Source organism: Crinia signifera, chromosome 6 (assembly GCF_055691185.1).
Source record: "Crinia signifera chromosome 6, ASM5569118v1, whole genome shotgun sequence".
Classification (NCBI taxonomy): Eukaryota; Metazoa; Chordata; class Amphibia; order Anura; family Myobatrachidae; genus Crinia; species Crinia signifera.
In genome coordinates this window covers 186183112-186204453 of record NC_139222.1, presented here as the reverse complement: position 1 = coordinate 186204453, position 21342 = coordinate 186183112, and the positions used below count along the sequence as shown (strand labels likewise).

The following is a 21342-nucleotide window of genomic DNA, read 5'->3' as shown; positions in this document are numbered from 1 at the left end:
CCCTCGGGAGTCAGGGGAAGCCCCTGTGAATCTTGGGATTATCCTGGGTATTATCAGAGTTGCCAACTATTGGGTATATTCAGTTAAAGTCGGATCCATTCTGACATTCATTTGTTGGAATGGATCCGACATTCCCTATTCAATCAGCAGCCAAATCTGTTGATTTGGAAAAAAATAGCCTTATTAAATAGGTCAGAACCCCTATTAAAGTCGGAAACTGACGTCTTTTCGACAAGATGGCAGTTTCTAATGCAATTGAATATGCCCATATGCCTTTACTTGGGTGTAACCAAGAAAATGTCTGGCACTACCATAAGCCGGTGCTTTGGTTAACAAACACACACATGCACACGCACACGCACACACCATCATATATAAGTAAAAGAAAAATCCAGAAAAAATTCTTATAACTCTTGTTACATTGCACCACATTTATTTATATTATCATTTATTTTAAACAAACACATTGGTTAGCGTCACACCTAGGAGTACAACTTGTGACCTATCTCACTGGAGACACACACCTTATTGATAGAGCTACTTGCTCCTGCACAGTAAAGGCCCATACACACTGGGCGACTTTGAGCTGAAAGTCGCTCAAAACACCCAGTTTGAGCGGCTTTCAGCTCAAAGCCACCCAGTGTGTATGCCCCGGCCGTGAACGCTGCTGCGCTCTCCCACATCATCACCAGGAAAGCCGTTCATCTGCTGGTTATACCAACAGATGAGCGGCTTTCAGGGTGGCTTTGCATAGTGCTCCGCTATGCAACGTCGTCCTCCCCCCTACGTCGGCGCCAGGCAGGGGGAAAGCTGCTCAGTGTGTATGCACTGAGCGGCTTTCCCCTCAGCGATGATTGGCATCATCGCTGTCTATGCACGCTGGGCATAGTCGCCCAGTGTGTATGGACCTTAAGTATGCAGATTCTGCAGATTCTGACTATGTATAATTGTTAGTTCAAAACTATTAACTGTTAGACAGAGCTATGTAGTGTAGTAAATGCACTATACTTTGCATGCTTCCTATGCAGGAGTATATGGCTCCATCAGTTAGGTATCTGCTTCTAGGGCAGCGCTGAAGGTAGCAAAGGGGTTAAGATTACCAGCAAAGGGGTTAAGATTCCTCTTCAATATTCCACAGTTGCCCCACACTAACTCCACTGCTACAGGGGTGGTGGATTGAGATAACTGAATAAGGTTTTGATTCAGCTGAGTATGTCTATGGAGTGTAGATGGAGAGTGTGAATTTTCTGTCACCTGCTGTTTTTCCCCTGTCACAACTCTGCCTCCCCCTGTCACCTTCTGCCTTTCCCTGTCACCTTCTATCATCCCTGTCACCAACTGCCATGTTACATATTGTGTATTTGGGTTGGGGTGGAGGAGGGGGGCCCAAATTATATTTTTGCACCTGGGCTCACAACCCACAAGTTCTACCACTGCTTATTTCCATACTCCTCCTGAAAACCACACATGTATTGGGGTAGCTGGGGGTGAATCCATTAATTAGTGTGTGCGTAATTATACAAGCAAGGAAGGAATGAATGCACAGAGGGCAACCTGGATGTTATGTATGGTACACCGCTGCCTGTGTCCTTCCAAGGTTGACTATTTACCTCTGAATCAGGCCAGGCTCTGTGGATATATTCAGGCATGTGGCAGTTAATGGAACTGATAATAATATACTTTTCCTCATTTTACATATGCAGTATGTATTATCGTACAAGGCCTAGAGCAGGGGTGTCCAAACTTTTTGTGACGAGGGCCAGATTTGGTGAAGTGGTCCCCCACTCTGCCCCTATTCACTGTATGTCCCCCAGCCTGCCCCTTCACTGTATTTCCCCCAGCCTGCCCCCATTCACTGTATGTCCCCCATTCACTGTATGTTCCCCACTTTGCACCCATTCACTCTGTCCCCCAGCCTTCCCCCCTTCTCTTAATGTCCATCAGTGCCTTCATTCATTGTATGTCCCCAAGCCTGACTCCCATTCACAGTATGACTCCCATTCACTATGTACCCCACTCTGCCCCCATTCACTGTATGTCCCCCAGCCTGCCCCTGCTCCCCCTTCTCTGAATGGCCATCACTGCCTCCATTCACTGTATGTCCCCCAGCCTGACCCTCCTTCACTGTATTTCCCCCACTCTGCCCCCTCTCTTCTCTGTATGTTTCCCAGCCCCTTGTGTGAGCCAGAAGACGGAGAGGCAAAGCAGCCACTGCAAGGACAGGAGATGCTTGGGCTCCCGCTGCTGACCTCCTCCACTCTGCATGTTATGGGAGCAAGCTTCCCCCTTGCTGCCCCCCTCCCCAAACACTGCTGTCACTGTGATTGTGGAGTAGGGTGATATACAATTGTAGCAGCAGGGGTAGGACGCCAAACACATCTGACTGTGGCGGCCGGCACCTCCTCACTTCAGCAGACAGCAAGATAAAGGCGCGCTCGCCGGGGCCCCACCTTTAGTGTCCTGTGATGTGCTTCCCACATCTGATGCTCTGCCTGCTTCCAGCTGGAGGCTGCGGGCCGCTTGAAATGACAGCACGGGCCGCAATTGGCCCCCGGGCCTGACTTTGGACATGCCTGGCCTAGAGAGTGAAAACTGAAAAAAACATGTACTGTTTATGTTGAAATGTTAGCCCTGTTTGGAACTGTGAAGAAAACGGCATTACATTGAATGGTTATCCTGCAAAGGGTACAATAATCACTTTTACTGGCCTTCAATTACATCTACACTGTGGTTGTACATTAAATAATACTTGATCTATGCTGTGTCACGATATAGTGATCTGTGATTTCTTCATTCCACCTGGTGCACTTTCCAACCACTGTTCAATAAACAGATATTTTATAGTAGAAGCATATAATTGATACCATAAGTCAGGGGTTCCCAATCTTTTTTGATTCACGGCACCCTAGAGAATCAGAATTTTTTTCACGGCACCCCTAGGTCCCAAAAAAATTAAGTAGATTGGGTTTATATGCGATTCTTAGCGGCAGTTATGTGGTAAAGGGCAGGATTTGCTTCTGTTTGTACACATTGTATGATTGGCAGCCACCAGCACTGGTTTTGCTCATAAATAATTAACCATTAATAATTTGAGTTGGTCCTGGACCACCAACCCGCGGCACCCCTGCATGTGTCCCGAGGCACCCCAGGGAGCCGCGGCACACAGTTTGGGAACCACTGCCATAAGTACAAGAAGTTATTGTCTGTTATTGTTCCTTGACTTTTTTTGTTTGTTTACTCTTAACCCACCTCAATAATTCTCAGCTGGCAGCAGCCTGCTGTGGCCATGAGAAGTGATTTACTGCACTCGTGTGTTAGAAATACATAGTGCAAAACAGATGGATAAGTGGTTTATACTTCACAGTCTGTGTAGCAGACTCTACTTGGCAGAACTCTCATTAGCGGAACTGCAATGCTTTCTTAACAATCCTCTTACAAGCCCCCATTAAATCACATCTGTCCCTTCATCAATTGCTTGAAATACGCAGTTTTTTGAACATATACATTATGTCATCACATTTTATTTTCTTGTCTCAAAATACAAATGTACTATTATCTCTCACGCTGATTGGTGGTTTTTAACCATTTTCATACCAAATGATTTGATCTAGAACTAGTCATTCTTAGGCTGACTGCTGCCAACTTCTCCCCGGAAGCTGTTACCAGGGACCGGCTGGCATCCCGGCTTCCTGTTATCGGAAAAGAGTTTCATTCCTTAGGGAGGAGGGCTGCCTGCCGTTGTACTTCCACATAAACCTGTGTGGGTGTTATCCTTCTGGTGATCATATTCACTCAATTATACACAATACCCTGTGGATTTAAAGCACCTAATCCTATGAAGGCAGCTTACTCTCCTGACCACGGCTGGCTGCACAGAATTTTTACATTAATTCAGTATAAAAATGTATTGCAGCCAAATGTATTCTACACATCAGTGAGAGTACACTTAGCCATGTCCTCTTTCAACTTAAATATTGCCAGTGCTTCAGTTTTTAAGTAGCAGCTTAAAATTAACAAGTCATCAACATTTTTTACATAATCCTTTTTCATTTATTTATTTTCAACAGAGCTACAGTATAAGCAAATTAATTATATATTTTATTTTCAGGACAAATGCTTTAATGCACTGTCGTTTTTCTATACACTTGTCAGCTGTAGGAAAAAAAAGTCACTGGGAGTCATTTTAAAAAACCTAATCCGCACATCAATGACTGAAACATGCTCAAATCCGCAAACCATTACAGCGGTGCAACTGAGCTGCGCTACTGATAAACTGCCGCTAGAGGGCATCATCTTAATACCACAATAAAGGCCAGATGTACTAAGCTTGAAAAGTGATAAAAAGGAGAATGATAAACTACCAGCCAATCAGCTCGTAACTGTCATGTCACAGGCTGTGTTTCAAAAATAACAGGTAGGAGCAGATTGGTTGGTGGTTTATCACTCTCCATGTTATCACTTTCCAGGCTTAGTACATCTCGCCCTATGTGCCAGTCGAGAATCCTCCTGGATTTTGATATAGTGGGCTACATATTTGTAATATATGTGTGTCCCTCTTTACATGAATACTGCTTGAATACAGGGCCACAACTAGAGGGGGTCTAAGGGGTCGCATGCCTGGGGTGCTGCATATGATACCCATATGTGCATGCAGGAGGGGGCAGATGAAGTCCAGCCAAATTTTACTGCCTTGCCTCAGGTGACGAAGATCAGGGGTGAAATGTAATAGGATGAGAGATTCAGAAAGTGAGAGATTTGGTAAGAAATCTCCTGTTTTTTTAAAGTGGCAATCATTGACACAGCAAAATCACACTGGTTTTGCTGTGTAAATGATTGCCACTTTAAAAAAACTGGAGATTTCTTACCAAATCTCTCACTTTCTGAATCTCTCTTCCTATTACATTTCACCCCAGAGCTTCTGCCCTGGGTTTGATAATGTCAAAAAATCCGGAGTTCATATGTTGTCTGTTCTGATATCAGTCTTATATGTTTGTATAAGGTGGCCGAGCTTGCAGAATTTACATTTAAATGCATTTCCCCCAATAATTATTAATATGTAATTTGTCTTGTGCCTGCAGCCTTCCGTTACTGATCACAGTACAACAAACTCCTCGCCCTCCTCACAGACAGACGGGGAACACAGCTTTGTACAAGAGCACTTTCAAGCCAAGTACAGGTACAGCTGGTAATTAGAGACATAATTATTGGGCATTGGTATCTGGGTGAAATAAATGCCTCATTCACAAAAAAGGTCTGTGTCATTTGGCAATAAATTATCTAAAAAAAAGTATAATTTAAAGGAAAGAGTGTGTGTGTGTGTGTGTGTGTGTGTGTGTGTGTATGTATATATATTAATTAATTAATAAACAAACACTTAATGAAATATACAATCTATGTCGAATTTGTAGTTTTCTGTGTAATCCGACTCTAATTTCCTCTCATTGAGGCTATTTCAATTCAGTGTGGTATCAATTGCGCAAGAAAAGAGGTTGGAAAGTGACAGTTATCTGCACTTAAGCCGCATGTTTAGTCACAAGAACCAGCATGCTGCGTTATAGGTGCCTGCCGCAATGCTGTTTGCACTGGGCTAAAGGCAGAAAACAAAATTGCGGCACAAGATTAGCTAGATATCTGTTCGCACTCCAGGAGGGGTGTGAGGAGGAATCTTCTGGTGAGGCATAACAGCACGATCATTTCAATTGCTCTGGGATCTACTTACCAGCACTGTTTACATCATAAGGAGTTGAATTGACCAAATTATATGTTAACAGAATGGAAAGCCCATTGAGTACAGTATATTTATGCATGCCAACTGACAGTATGGATCAGAAGTCAGTACTTTTTCAAGACACATTCACAAGTTATTTTTATTTTATTGCCCCAAACAGCAGCCTAGTCAACTATCTGTCAAATGTCTCTAAATTCTTAGCAGTGTGCCTGACATTTAAGCACATGTTTTGGTAATGTTAGGCTGGATACACACTAAGCGGTGTATCAGCTGTCCGATACATAACTAGCGAGTCGGCAGGTTTGTCCATCCGATGTGTCTGTGAACGGTGTTGTTCACAGACAAAACGTATTTTTCCTGCCGATGCACCGCATGTTTTCACTTCTGGCTGTATGTGTACGATGCTGCAAGGACTGATGTTACAGATGGACAGGCAAATTCAAATGCTCACCAAGCTGTAATATGAGGATGACATAATGAGTGGGCGATCATTAAGTGATTATGCTCATCAGCAGATCCTGCAGTCGCTTCATGTCAATAAAAAAAAAGAAAAAGCGAAAACTGACTAAATAAAATTCGGTACTCGTTTCCTAGAACGGCGCCCATCGCGGGCATCGCATGTACATCGCATGCCATTATAATGGCATGCGATGCGACCGATGCGATGCCCGCGATTTTACATAGAAATGCATGGTAAAATGTAAATCGCGTCGGTCGCATGGCATGCGGCTAAAAAATTGCATGCGATGCGACCGACGCGATTACCGATTTTACATAGGGAACAATGTTAAATGGCCCAATTGACCCGATTTTACATAGGGAACAATGTTAAATGGCCCACAGACCCCAAATAGCCACCCTGAAGTGTGAAATGGCCCCCCCAATTGTTAACGCCACACGTCCTCCGACCTTTTCATACCCCCACTATCCACGTCGGCGTGGAGTTAAGAATAGAAAGTGTGGCGAGCGCAGCGAGCCACCGAGCCCGAAGCGTGGCGAGCGGACGCGTAATACGAGCCCGAAGCGTGGCGAGCGGACGCGGAATACATGTTAAGTAATCCGTGTCCCCTCACGGGGCTCGCTGCGCTCGCCACGCTTCGGGAGTGTGTTCCGCGTCGCCTCGCGGGGCTCGCTACGCTCGCCACGCTTCAGGCTCGGTGGCTCGCTGCGCACACCACACTTTCTATTCTCAACTCCACGCCGAAGTGGATAGTGGGGGTATGAAAAGGTCGGAGGACGCGTACCGCCGCCCCTCGCGGGCTCGCTGCGCTCGCCACGCTTCGGGTTGACGTTGATGGTGGGGTGGCGTTAACAATTGGGGGACCATTTCACACTTCAGGGTGGGTATTTGGGGTCTGTGGGCCATTAAACATTGTTCCCTATGTGAAATCGGGTCAATTGGGCCATTTAACATTGTTCCCTATGTAAAATCGCGGTAATCGCGTCGGTCGCATCGCATGCGATTTTTTGGCCGCATGCGATGCGACCGACGCAATTTTTTGGTTTGCGATGCCTAAGATCAATATCATGGGCTGCCGTTCTAGGAAACAAGTACCTAAAATTCTGGCTAAAGATATTACTATATTCTTCAGGAATTATACTGCTGGCAAGTACTGTAAATTGACAGGCTGCATTCTCGTGATTATTGGCTCAGCCGATAAAGTGGCTGCCTTCATGGTGTGATGATGACAATAAGTGCACTTAAATTACACAGAATCTCTTCAAGCAATATTTTGGTGTAAAACAAGTCCTAAGAGTGTTATTTTACTTTCTGAATGTTATTTAAACTTGTTCATCCTGTTCTCAAACTGTAAAATCATATTTTGAGATTTTTGTAATACAAATTCACATTTTTAAATCCATTTTGTTTATTATTTGCGTCTGTGAATGTGTACAGTATGTCATGCAGTTAATACATTTCCCATACAGCAATGTAATGGATAATGCTGTCAAAGCAGGAAAAATGGTGAGTCAGACCTTGCCCCCACAGTGGGTAACAAGATGACACAACTGTAATTACCCATCACCAGACACCTTGTCTGCCTCCATATCCTCTAAATATAGTGTTGTCTGTTTGTGTTCTTGTGTGCATAAATACATACTGCACCTAGGATTGTCAGCGTTAATTGTTTTATGTGTACTTTCAGATCTTCGCTAACCTGTCCACACTGTCACAAGCAGAGTGACACGTTTGACCCTTTTCTTTGTGTTTCCTTGCCCATCCCACTGCGACAGACCAGGTAAATGGTTCTTAAATGTTCTATACCCAATTTGGGAACATGATATAAATATTTGTACAGTAAGGCTGAGCAATCAGACCCAGCAATATCATTGTAAAATGGTTGCTCTAAGTATTTCCCCCCAAGAATTCTATGATTCTTCATCACTGCAGCTTATAACTATTTCACAGAGAAAAGCCTAATTTCTGGGTTAAAGATTTCTACCAGGTAATTTGTTGTTCAACATCGGTCCTTTTCTTGTGTGAAAGGTTGAACCCGGGTCTAAGACCTTGGAATTTAGACCCGGGTTGACCCTTTCACACAAGAAATACCTGTGTTATTCAGCAAACTACCATGTAGAAATGTTTAACCCGGTAATTTGCTTTTCTGTGTGAAAGGGTGGTCAATTGGGACCTGCAAAACAACTCAAATGCCTAGTAAAAGTCTGGATTTAAGGGCTTTTCTGTGGTAGAGGTTGAGTATCCCTTACTCAAATATCCGTAATCCAAATTATTCCGAAAACCATAGTCTCCAAAATGTACTTTTGGCCCTACTGGCCCTACTGGGGACATGATATGTAACTGGCACTAAATATGTGCAAGAAAATGATTGCTTGGCATTCAAATTCAGTGCCTGAGATAGTACACAAACTTTTTGTTTCATGTTTTAAATAAATGTGTTTGATGTTTTATAGAACATAAATGCAAGGTACCTTTTGAAATATAAAAATATTCCAAAATACAGAATAATCCGTTATCCAAAATGCTTCTGGTCCAGAGAATTTTGGATAAGGGATACTCAACCTGTATATCTATAGAAAAAGGGGGAACCTTTTCGTAGAACTTGACTTATTTCCCACGTACCTCTCTATATACCGTAGAGGTTCCCATCAGGGAGTGCTTGATCTAACAACCCCTTTTTGTATAGCATTTCTACTTGACTAGTCACTACTCTCAATAGATCAAGCAGCACCCACCTTTGAAGCATGGGTTTCTAAACTACTTATTCTGTGGTATTACTTTTCTTGTTTGTCATGCTCCTGAAATATTCGGTACTTGTTTCCTAGCACGGCCACCCTGATTTACATCGGGGTGGTCGTGTCGGAAAAATCACGTCGATCGCATCACATGCGATTTGGTCGCATGCGATGCGATCGACACGACCGACCCGATTTTTTGATTGAATCAAATGTGAATCGGGTCCCTGGGACCCGATTTGACATTGGATTCAATGTAAAATATTCCCTAGACCCCCAAATTTTACAACGTAAACCCCACCCCACGATAGACACCAACCCGAAGCGTGGCGAGCGCAGCGAGCCCGCGAGGGGTGGCTGTGCGCGTCCTCCGACCTTTTCATTCCCCTACTATCCACGTCGGCGTGGAGTTGAGAATATATAGGGCCTTATTTTGGTTAATTCTTTCTGACAAAATCCTTCTTAGATGGGCAAAACCATGTGCACTGCAGGTGGGGCAGATGTAACATGTGCAGAGAGAATTAGATTTGGGTGGGGTTTTACTTCAAAGTGAGATCTATATTGCAGTGTAAAAATAAAGCAGCCAGTATTTTCCCTGCACAGAAACAAAATTACTCACCCAAATCTAATTCTCTCTGCACATGTTACATCTGCCCCCCCTGCAGTGCACATGGTTTTGCCCATCTAAGAAGGATTTTGTCAGAAAGAATGAACCAAAATAAGGCCCATAGTGTGGCGAGCGCAGCGAGCCACCGAGCCCGAAGCGTGGCGAGCCCCACGAGGGGATGCGTATACCTGTGAAGTTATATGCGTCCCCTCGCGGGGCTCGCTGCGCTCGCCACCCTATATATTCTCAACTCCATGCCGACGTGGATAGTAGGGGAATGAAAAGGTCGGAGGCCCATTTCACATTTTTCACATTTTTTTCAATGTAAGATGGACTTAATCAAGTCCATCTCATCTTGTGCCATTATAATGACAAGCAGGAGGAGGAGTTTGCAGGTGCACACTAAATATATATGCTAGACCTTTTAATATCTTGCTATATTGCATTTGAGGTTATTAGCATAGTAATGGCCATTAGTATGGGCTTGTCCACCGCATCCAGGTTACCTCATTAGGACAAGTCCCTAACACTACTCTGGGACAGGTCCAGGGCACAGGGCCCCCCAGGCCAGCCCAGCAGAACCACCCCATGGCATCACATTAGTGTGAAATTAAAGTGATAGTAAAAGGGATAGGGGAAATTATATGTGATAGGACTTACCTAGGTAAGAAGTAATAATAAATGTGAAGGGTGCTACATATATATTAAACAAACTAAAGGGGTGATTGAAAGTGTACGATATGATGCCATGGAGCAGCCCAGCAACAGCAGCCCAAAGAGCCCAGCGCCCCAAACACAGTCCCACAGACTAACACTCAGCATATATGTATAGTAGGACTTACCCTCATAGTGCCAAGCTGAGGTGTGCAGTCTTGAATGTTGGGACACCAACCTAATTAAAAGCAATATGGGACAGGTGGGTGGGGTGCTAGTTAAGGAGGAAGGCGTCTCTAGTTCCTTCCAGTGTGTATGAATACACAATATATAGTACATAGGGGGAGGGGCCCTAAACTGCACACCCTGGACATATGAGGTGCTACCTGCTGAGACTTGTAGTGCAGCAAGCAGGAGGAGGAGTTTGCAGGTGCACACTAAATATATATGCTAGACCTTTTAATATCTTGCTATATTGCATTTGAGGTTATTAGCATAGTAATGGCCATTAGTATGGGCTTGTCCACCGCATCCAGGTTACCTCATTAGGACAAGTCCCTAACACTACTCTGGGACAGGTCCAGGGCGCAGGGCCCCCCAGGCCAGCCCAGCAGAACCACCCCATGGCATCACATTAGTGTGAAATTAAAGTGATAGTAAAAGGGATAGGGGAAATTATATGTGATAGGACTTACATAGGTAAGAAGTAATAATAAATGTGAAGGGTGCTACATATATATTAAACAAACTAAAGGGGTGATTGAAAGTGTACGATATGATGCCATGGAGCAGCCCAGCAACAGCAGCCCAAAGAGCCCAGCGCCCCAAACACAGTCCCACAGACTAACACTCAGCATATATGTATAGTAGGACTTACCCTCATAGTGCCAAGCTGAGGTGTGCAGTCTTGAATGTTGGGACACCAACCTAATTAAAAGCAATATGGGACAGGTGGGTGGGGTGCTAGTTAAGGAGGAAGGCGTCTCTAGTTCCTTCCAGTGTGCATGAATACACAATATATAGTACATAGGGGGAGGGGCCCTAAACTGCACACCCTGGACATATGAGGTGCTACCTGCTGAGACTTGTAGTGCAGCAAGCAGGAGGAGGAGTTTGCAGGTGCACACTAAATATATATGCTAGACCTTTTAATATCTTGCTATATTGCATTTGAGGTTATTAGCATAGTAATGGCCATTAGTATGGGCTTGTTTAATATATATGTAGCACCCTTCACATTTATTATTACTTCTTACCTAGGTAAGTCCTATCACATATAATTTCCCCTATCCCTTTTACTATCACTTTAATTTCACACTAATGTGATGCCATGGGGTCAGGGGCTGGCTGGCAACTTTTAGCCTGGGGGGCAAGTCCAGAGCACTGGCCCATAAGTAACAGTCACAGACTGTGATGTCAGCTCTGGCCCGATACGCTGCAGCAGAATAAGTCTTGGGCTACACAGACTGCACACACTAGAAAAATCATATAATGGTAAGTAATTGCAAAGGGATTTTCAGATAATTGCAGGACTGTGAAATTTTCAGAGGCTTATCGCACACTTTATCGCACATTTGACTCTGGCAGTACAACGTAATGTCCATTAAACATTATACCACACACTGATGCCCATTACACGTTATACCACACACCGTGATGCCCATTACGCCACACACCATGATGCTCATTAAATGTTACGCCACACACCTTGATGCCCATTACATGTTAAGCCAGACACCATAATGCCCATTACAGGTTATACTGTTGGAGCCAGGATAAAAGTGTAAGAGGCAGGCAAACGAAAAAATGGGACAGTGCGCGCCAAAAATTTACACCGTAATGCCTATTACATGTCAAACACCCATTACATATTATACCACATGCCATAATGCCCAACATCGTGATGCCGATTACACATTATACCAAACACTGTAACGCCCATTACATTATACCAAACACCGTAATGCCCATTACACATTATACCAAACACTGTAACGCCCATTACATTATACCAAACACCGTAATGCCCATTACATGTTATACCAAACACCGTCTTGGCCATTACACATTTTGCCACACTGTAATGCACATTACGTTATACCAAACACCATAACGCCCATTACATTATACCAAAAACCATAATGCCCATTACATGTTATACCAAACACTGTAATGCCCATTACACATTATGCCACACTGTAATGCCCATTACATATAATACCACATGCGGTAATGCCTATTAAATTTTATGACACATCAGTGCCACTTACCTACATGCTCGTTGCTCCGGTTTTTTTGTTTGATGCCAGGGTTTGCATGCTTTAACACCAGGGGTTACATCATGGAATGCCACTAAGTCTCCCTCTCCTCTTGCTGAGCTGCATGCTGCTGTGAGGGCACCGAATGACAATCTCCTTTGACTGTCCTGTCCCCACTGGCCAGGGCACACGGTTGGGGGGTCAAGGACTGTCGCTGGCTGCTCTGCCTCTTGGGAGTCCTGAGACAGGGCAGCGGCCAAGGACAGTCACTGGGGCATGGACACTGCTGGCCAGGGCACACTGTAGGGGTGCAGGGCTGTCTTTGGCTGCTCTACATCCTGGGAGGGTGATGCTGGGGCCTCGGCACTCCCAGCCAGGGCACACAGTGGGGGGTCAAGGACTGTCGCTGGCTGCTCTGCCTCTTGGGAGTCCTGGGACAGGGCAGCGGCCTGGGACAGTCACTGGGGCATGGGTGCTGCTGGCCAGGGCACACTGTGGGGGTGCGGGGCTGTCTTTGCCTGCTCTACCTCCTGGTGTGGTGATGCTGGGGCCTCAACACTCCCAGCCATAGCACACTGTGGGGGGGGGGGGTGCGGGGCTGACATTGGCATCGCTCCCCCAGGGGAGCGATGCTAGGGTCTGGGCGCTGCCGGCCAGGACACACGTGGGGGGTGCGACTGTGTGACGGAGTGCCGTAGTCTCCGCGGCGCGCCCGTGGCTTTCACATCACACAGCACTGCTGGAGTCGGAGTGGCCGAGGGTAGTGCGAATGACACACACTCTCCTTCCTCCTCCTCCTCCACCCAGCGCGGTCGGGTTGCGGCCGGGCAGAAGCTTTGGCGCTAGGCAATCCTAAATACACTGGACCACCAGGGCCCTTTTTTATCATTTAAGGTGGCCCACGGCAGTAATTAATAAAGCGGCCTGGGGGGCACATGGCACCCTGCCCCCCGGCCCAGCCCGCCACTGCATGGGGTGGTTCTGCTGGGCTGGCCTGGGGGGCCCTGTGCCCTGGACCTGTCCCAGAGTAGTGTTAGGGACTTGTCCTAATGAGGTAACCTGGATGCGGTGGACAAGCCCATACTAATGGCCATTACTATGCTAATAACCTCAAATGCAATATAGCAAGATATTAAAAGGTCTAGCATATATATTTAGTGTGCACCTGCAAACTCCTCCTCCTGCTTGCTGCACTACAAGTCTCAGCAGGTAGCACCTCATATGTCCAGGGTGTGCAGTTTAGGGCCCCTCCCCCTATGTGCCATTATAATGACACAAGACCGACGCGATGCTCATGATTTCAATGTTAAAAAATATTTTAACATTGAAGCCTTTGGCAAAACCGGGGGCATCGCGTCGGTCGCGTCGGGACCAATGTTAATGGTCCCGACCGACGAGATGCCCCTGATTTTTTACCTTTGCCGGCAAAATGGACCTGATTTCAAAGGAAATCGGGTCCATCGTTAGGATCGTGTACCTTAACTTAAAGGTACACGATCCCAACGATTGTGGCCGTGCTAGGAAACAAGTACCAAATATTCTGTTATATATCTATATATTGCTCAGTGGGGAAAGAAAAGCATTGCTCTGGCTGCAGAACTTCAAACACATTTTGTAGATAAAGAGGAGCAGGAGACACACAGGAGAAAAATGAAACAAACCTTTATCTTAAAGTTCTATTCTTACCTCATCCTTGCTTTCTGCTGACCTACTGGAGGAATTAACTCCTCAAATTCTGTCTCATGTAATAGTGTAAAATACAGTGCTACCTCAGACAAAGGTACACACTTTTATCATGACCGAGAGTGAGAGTTGTGTGAAATGAAAGGTGGAGGAATATAAACTTGGTGCCTTTGTTCTCACTGTCTTAATGATTCATTTTCAGGATGTATTTGTTTTTCTTTTAATGGTGATTCCTATATTTATTTTTAAAGAATGAATCTCAGAAATGCTACCTAGTAGCTGATATATAACTCAATAAAGACACTCATTTATATTTGGGAGCAAATCCAACTTGGTGTGCAAATTTACAGCCAGATAAACTATCAGGGGTCCTCAAACTATGTTGCTCTGGGACCTCATCAGACAATAAAAATAATGACAGGACCCCAGCAAGTTACTGCAGACGATCATCACATCACATGTGTAGTCAGCAGACAGCACATACATGGCAGCATTGTGGAGCCATGACCCCATGCTGAGAAGGTCGGGACCCATTTTGGGGTCAGGACCCACAGTTTGAGAACCGATGAACTAGATTATGATATAAGGCAGGGGTGGCCGCACTTTTGTAACCCGGGATCTACTTCTTACACACTACTTACCAGTGATCTACCCGCACCTACCACTGTGCAATTCTTCCCCTCCCAGTGCATAACACCCCCCCTCCAAAGCAATTCCCTCCATGCACAATACCCCCTCACCCCCCCAGCACCCTCCACAGTAATACACAAGCACATGGTTACACCACACATTGTCCTGCACATGCAGGGTTACTACACAGCACTGCACCAGCATGTACACTGGGGGTCTTATTCTGGTTCACTCTTAGAGGCAAATTCCTTCTCAAATGGACAAAACCATGTGCACAGTAGGGGGGGGGGGCATATGTAACTTTTGCAGATAGAATTAGATTTTGGTAGGTTATTTTGTTTCTGTGCAGGGAAAATACTGACTGTTTTATTTTTACACTGATCACAGATCTCACATTTAACTAAAACCCCACCCAAATCTAACTTTCTCTGCCCCACCTGCAGTGCACATGGTTTTGTCCATTTGAGTAGGAATTTACCTCTAAGAGTGAACCAGAATAAGGCCCTGGGTTACACTGCACTGCACTACACCAACACATACACCTCGGGGTATATTCAATGCCCTGATGGCGAACTATCGATAGCGAGAAGCTCGCCACCAGTATATTCAACTCGCTCCCCTTCCCTGTTTCCACCTCGCTTGTTCTCAGAGGTGAGGTGGAAACGGCAAGTGTGTTCATTAAAACTGTGGGGCTTGTCACAAAATGCGGCGGAATCACTGCATTTACGGTGAACCTTGCTGTTTATGGGGATCCTCGGCATCCTCTCACGGCAAGGATTTGGACCGTACATTAAATACAGTGAGGGGACAGCAAGGGTATTTGACGGCGAGGATGGCTTATTTTCAACGAGGAAAAGCCATCCTCGCCGTACAAACCCCCTCACCGAAGGCAATGAATACCAGCCATAGGGTTACACTGCACTGCACCAGCACAGAACAGTGTTACACCATACTGTAGCAGCAAAGGCAATTATGCCACCAGCAGCACAGTGCAGTGCAGAGTGCCCCTTCCCAAAAAGGTAGATATAGCAAAGTACCCTACGCGCAATGTGGATAAATGGCCTGCAAAGTCAGGCTGTGGTGAGTGGCTTGCAGCAGGGCCGGGCAATCATACAGTGTTGATAGCACCTGTATGGAGCCGCTGCAGCATGTCTCCACTAGCTCCCATCCACACTGTCAATGATGTACCCGTTGCGGAGCCCTACAAAGAGGTGACTCTGGGCACGTCCAAATGCTGAAGCCAGCATAGCCGGGCCGTTTGAGGCATCTTCCCGCTCCGCTGCTGGCCCATTTGCCATTCTCCAGCGCTATGTGGATCAAGCTTGATCCAACAGGCACCTCACATGCAGTGCGCAGGTGATGTCAGGACGTTACCCAGGCACTGTGGCACTGGGAATGCTGAAAAGCCCTTGCTCAATTCAGAGGTTAATTATAAGCTACAACTGCAAGAGCTAGTCGCGATCTACCGGTGAGAGGTCCGCGAGCTAGAGGTAGATCACGATCGCCGTTTGTGTGTGCATGTGCAGAATATGGTTGGCTTGTAATAAATAAATAATTTGTAGTAGTAAGTGGATAATGTAAAATAGTAGGAAAATGAACTCTCAGGAATTAATATTTATGCGATCAGAGTTAGTACTGCTTTTAGTAAAACATACATTTTACTAATCAAGTTTTAATTAGCTAGAAGTGTAAAGTAGTGGATAGAAAATTTCATGAAATAAGAGTGCATGATGAGAATTCATGCCAAGTGGGTAGGTGGTCTGTAATTAGAACAACAAAAGAAAATTATACAAGAGAGAGAGAGAGAAATGGATGTGTTAATTACAGTGTGCTTATGCTTATAATACCACAACAAGTAACTGACTCCCACTCACGTCTCACTGTCACCCTAAGAGATGAAGGTGTGAACTGTAGGATCTGTGGATTTACATTTAGTTTGTACATTATCAAATATTTTACAGTGAAATATAGGCAACTAATTACTCATTATTATTAATAATAATAATAATAATTAACATTCTAATTCATATTGTATCTGTAGGTATATGGTTTATATAGTAGGGTTAACATGCAAGAGCCTGATTCTGGTTAATTCATAATGGGGCAATGAACATGTGCAGATCTTGCCGGGGCGTTCGTTGTTGGGGGGAGTGCCAGGGGCGGACGGCGGCAGGAATGGGTCACGCCCATGGGAATGCCCAACATTTTGTGGGTGTCCCCATGAAAATGCTGTGCGTTCCCATGGGTATGCGGATGGGCTGATACCTGCCCGGGGTGGGGGGCTGATGTCACATTACATCTTCGTCCACGCGCACGCAAATAAAAGTCGGTTTTCACTGATTTCTATTTGCGAAGGCAGGAGATATCATTCTATGGTCGGCAACCAATAAATGACTTCTCCTGCAGCGGAGGCATGCGAGGGGGTGTGTTTTCTTTACACATCCCCTCGCATGTTACCAAGGGGAATCAGCGATAGAAGGGATGGGGTGTGGGATTTCAGGCGGGCTGTGTCTCAGGCGCTCGGTAAGCTGCCATGTTTGCAGCTTACAGAGCCAACCTGAATTGGGCCCCACGACCCCTCGCATGGCTCACTTCGCTTACCGTGCTTCAGTTGCTCCCAATTAAAGGTGAAGGGGTTAAACGGTGGGCATCACAGAAAAGAAGCAATCCTCTCTGTTTAAACCCCCCACCCCCCTGCCGGCCGCTCACTGTATTCAACCACGCAGGGAAATCCTCACTGTCAGAGGACCGCAAGGATTCCTCCAAACAGCGAGGCTTGCGGATAATGCATGGAGCCCGCTGCATTTTGCCGTGAGTCTCGCTGTTTCAGCGGCTGCATACGCCGTTACCTCCTCACTACAAAAACGGAGCAAGGGGGAAACAGCGTATGCAGGGTTACCAGGGTTACCAAGTTGGTGTACTGGTAACATTATGAAGCAATATTGTGCTCAGAGTGAGACAATGTTGCAACCTGCTTATATCTATCATTCTGTGTTGTTTAGTAACTGTGGTTAGGATAAGCAGGTCCTGCTAAAACATCAGTGACAGGTTATATACGCCATATTTGGAGTCTTCTAATCATTTTAAGGAATGTCACTACTGCGTGCAGAATTTTTCATGTACAAATAACTGTTATAGTTACCAATTCGTTTTTTCAAAAGGATGAGACTTTGGTTTCAAATCAATAATACATATGCTATATACATATTTATTCTGACCTAAACTGTTGCTGCAAAATGGTGATTATACGTGAATCATATAAGTAAGATATATCGCATCTGTGTGGTGCGGCCGCAACCACTGTGATAAACTAATGTTTGCAACAGTCAATGAATGACTGAGGCAGTCCGAGCGGTGTTGGTAAGTGCCGATGTAAGCTGAAAGTTTCAGCATGTGCCAAGACACCACTAAGGACCTAGACCTGCGTCATACAAGTAATTTAGTACGTTAGAGCCCTTACAAGGACTAAATACATTTGATCGCTGATTCAATACAGTTGACAGGACACACACACGAGAGTGACCCACACGGCTGGTGCTGCCAGCGTGCGCGTTTCGCTTCCCGCTTCCTCACGGCAACACAGTATAGGCAGCTGGAATGTGTACAAGTATATTCTTACTATTACCCGGCTCCTGCCAGGCTGTATAAATGGTTTACTGGAATCCTCTGTACAAACTAGCTAATCTACACAAATGCTTTACTTTTGTTTCCAGGGCCCTAAATGTCACTTTAGTTTTCCAAACCAAGAAGCAACGGTTCCTGCGCATCGGCCTTGCTGTGCCCCTGTTCGGTACAGTTGCGTCTCTACGTCAGATGGTGGCTGATGAGGGAAAGGTGCCTTCCGATCAGGTAATTTAGTTTTGTCCACCACTAATGAAAACAGGTTTTTAATTTTCTAGAATACTGTCACTTATTCCCCATGAATCATCTACAGTGGAATTGCTGTGGTTTTGAGAAGGTACAAACACAGTAGGAATTAAGCTATACATTTAGGAAACACAGCACATAAAATGTTTGTGTATGTGGCTACTAATCCACATATCCTTTCAGCACTAGGACTGATGTCACAGTACAGGCTGTAATTTGTCATCCCCATGAGACCTGTTTCCATAATGTTCAGTGTTGTAAGCTGCGTCTTTTTTTCAATTGCTTTACTAAATCTGTGTACTTTTATAAGTGAGCATTCAGTCCTGTTCAGCTCTGCCATTATTTGCTGAAAATCGCAGCTTGTATATGAGTGTGACTGATTCTGTATACGGAGCAGAACAGATTTGTATTAAAACAGATCTCTAAGTGGTGGCGCTTTGTCCCTGGATTCAGACACTCCGTTACACAGATAGAAAACTAATCAGGACAGTCTCCTCCAGCTTCCTAGTCACATTGTATTGCAATTCAGATGTATTTCTAGCAAAAAAGACACCCAAAGCAAGAGGGTTCTCACGTGACATGGCGTGCCAGTAGGTGCTGTTTGGCGTGACTGCAGTAAAGATGTATGAGGACACATCTGCAAAGGTGTTTGTCACACTGTAACACATAATGTTCTTACCTGGCAAAACAACATTGACCATTATAAAGAAAATCTGGTACTTGTGTATTTTGGCGGCGCCCCCGATGTCCGTCGTACGACGAACAGATCGCATCGCATCGCATGCCATGCACCCGATGGCATGCGATGCAACGCGATTTTGACCCTCTATACGACCAAAAATCGTATAAGCACCCTAAAGGGTGCTTTTGAGCACCCAGATGGGTGCTTACAATGTTAAATGCACCCCCACGCCACCCCCCCACTATAAACGTGAACCCGAAGCGTGGTGAGCGCAGCGAGCCCGCGAGGGGCGGCGGTACGCGTCCTACGACCTTTTCATACCCCCACTATCCACGTCGGCGTGGAGTTGAGAATAGAATAGTGTGGCGAGCGCAGCGAGCCACCGAGCCCGAAGCGTGGCGAGCGCAGCGAGCCCCGCGAGGGGACGCGGATACCTGTGAAGCCCGCGAAGGGACGCGTTTACCTGTGAAGCCCGCGAAGGGACGCGTTTACCTGTGAAGGTATCCGTGTCCCCTCGCGGTGCTCACTGCGCTCGCCACGCTTCGCGCTCGGTGGCTCGCTGCGCTCGCCACACTATTCTATTCTCAACTCCACGCCGACGTGGATAGTGGGGGTATGAAAAGGTCGTAGGACGCATACCGCCGCCCCTCGCGGGCTCGCTGCGCTCGCCACGCTTCGGGTTCACGTTTATAGTGGGGGGGTGGCGTGGGGGTGCATTTAACATTGTAAGCACCCATTTGGGTGCTTAACATTGTATAAGCACCCATTAGGGTGCTTATACAATGTTTAATCGCATCGCATCGCATCGTATCGTATGGCATTGTATGCCATGTACAATGGCATACAATTTCAAAATTGTATGCCATCGTGCACTATCGTACGATATCGCGTCGCATCGCATACCATCGTATGCGTTATGGTATGCGATGCGATGGGCGCCGCCAAAATACACAAGTACCGAAAATCTTGCTGGTGTAACAGAGGACAGATTGGAGATATAACACATGTAGTCTGGGATTATCCAGTATTCAATTGGAGTTCTGGGAGCTACAGATGTGTCCACATACAGTACATCTAACCTACTTGTACATTAAACAGCCCTTCTGGTCGTACAATGTCATGACTCAGTAGTGCATCGCTTTGTAATTAAGATGCATTTTAAAGGAAAAGGGCATGGAAGGGATGTGGTATAACACCCAAACAGTCAGGATTCTGACATTCATTAGCCTGACATTGGATTCCCAACTGCGGGAGGAGCACAACGAAGCCCCTTGCGGGCACAGTGGCTTGCTGTGCTCCCCACCTATTTTATTCTCCCTCTATGGGGGTCATGGACCCCCACGAGGGAGAATAGCCGCTGCCCATGTGTCGGGCTTTAAACAGTCAGGATTCCGACATCGGGGTAATGACTGACGGAATCCCGACTGCCAGTGAGTCCTCCAGCATGCAAAGATGCTCAGTGCTACCAAATTACACGGAGCTCTGGGGACTTGCAGTGCATGGAAGAAAGATGTATGTGGAAACATCTGTCCCATCTCCCAAATCCGGAGGTTGCTCTTTACATTTATAAACAGCATTTATAAATATACTTCCCACTATACATAGACTGTACTTCCCAACATAGATATTTATTTTTATTTATTTACAGTTTCTTACATAGTGCAGCAGATTCCGTTGCGCTTTACAATTGTAGACCGTGATAAAACAAACTGAGTAACAACAGACAAACTTGGAGGTAGGAAGGCCCTGCTGCAAGCTTATAAGCTATATGGACATTGGAGGGAAACACAAGGGCCCTTATTCTGATTGACGCGGACTTTACCGCATACTTTCGGATCGCGTCTTTACGGCGTCTGCGCATGCGTGGAGAACGCAACGCGCATGTGCCACGCATTGACTCGGTACCAGTTCGGCCAGATCCCGTCCAGAACTGTTCACCGCTATCATTCGGGAAATAGGGGCGTATTATGGGCGTCATGCGGAATGACACATGGGCGTAGTTTCAAAGTGGGCAAAACGGGGCGGAAACATGGGCGGA

General features: G+C 45.8%; 1 protein-coding gene across 2 annotated transcripts in view; it reads left to right on the top strand.

The window, feature by feature from the left end:
* The window catches only part of USP43 (ubiquitin specific peptidase 43), a 100766-nt gene that overhangs the window by 46265 nt on the left and 33159 nt on the right, over positions 1–21342 (top strand). For both annotated transcript variants that reach the window (XM_083148394.1, XM_083148393.1), the window contains exons 3-5: positions 5079–5176; positions 7876–7968; positions 18469–18604. In XM_083148394.1, the coding sequence (XP_083004520.1) occupies positions 5079–5176; positions 7876–7968; positions 18469–18604 (327 nt within the window). The remainder of the gene's footprint in view (positions 1–5078; positions 5177–7875; positions 7969–18468; positions 18605–21342) is intronic.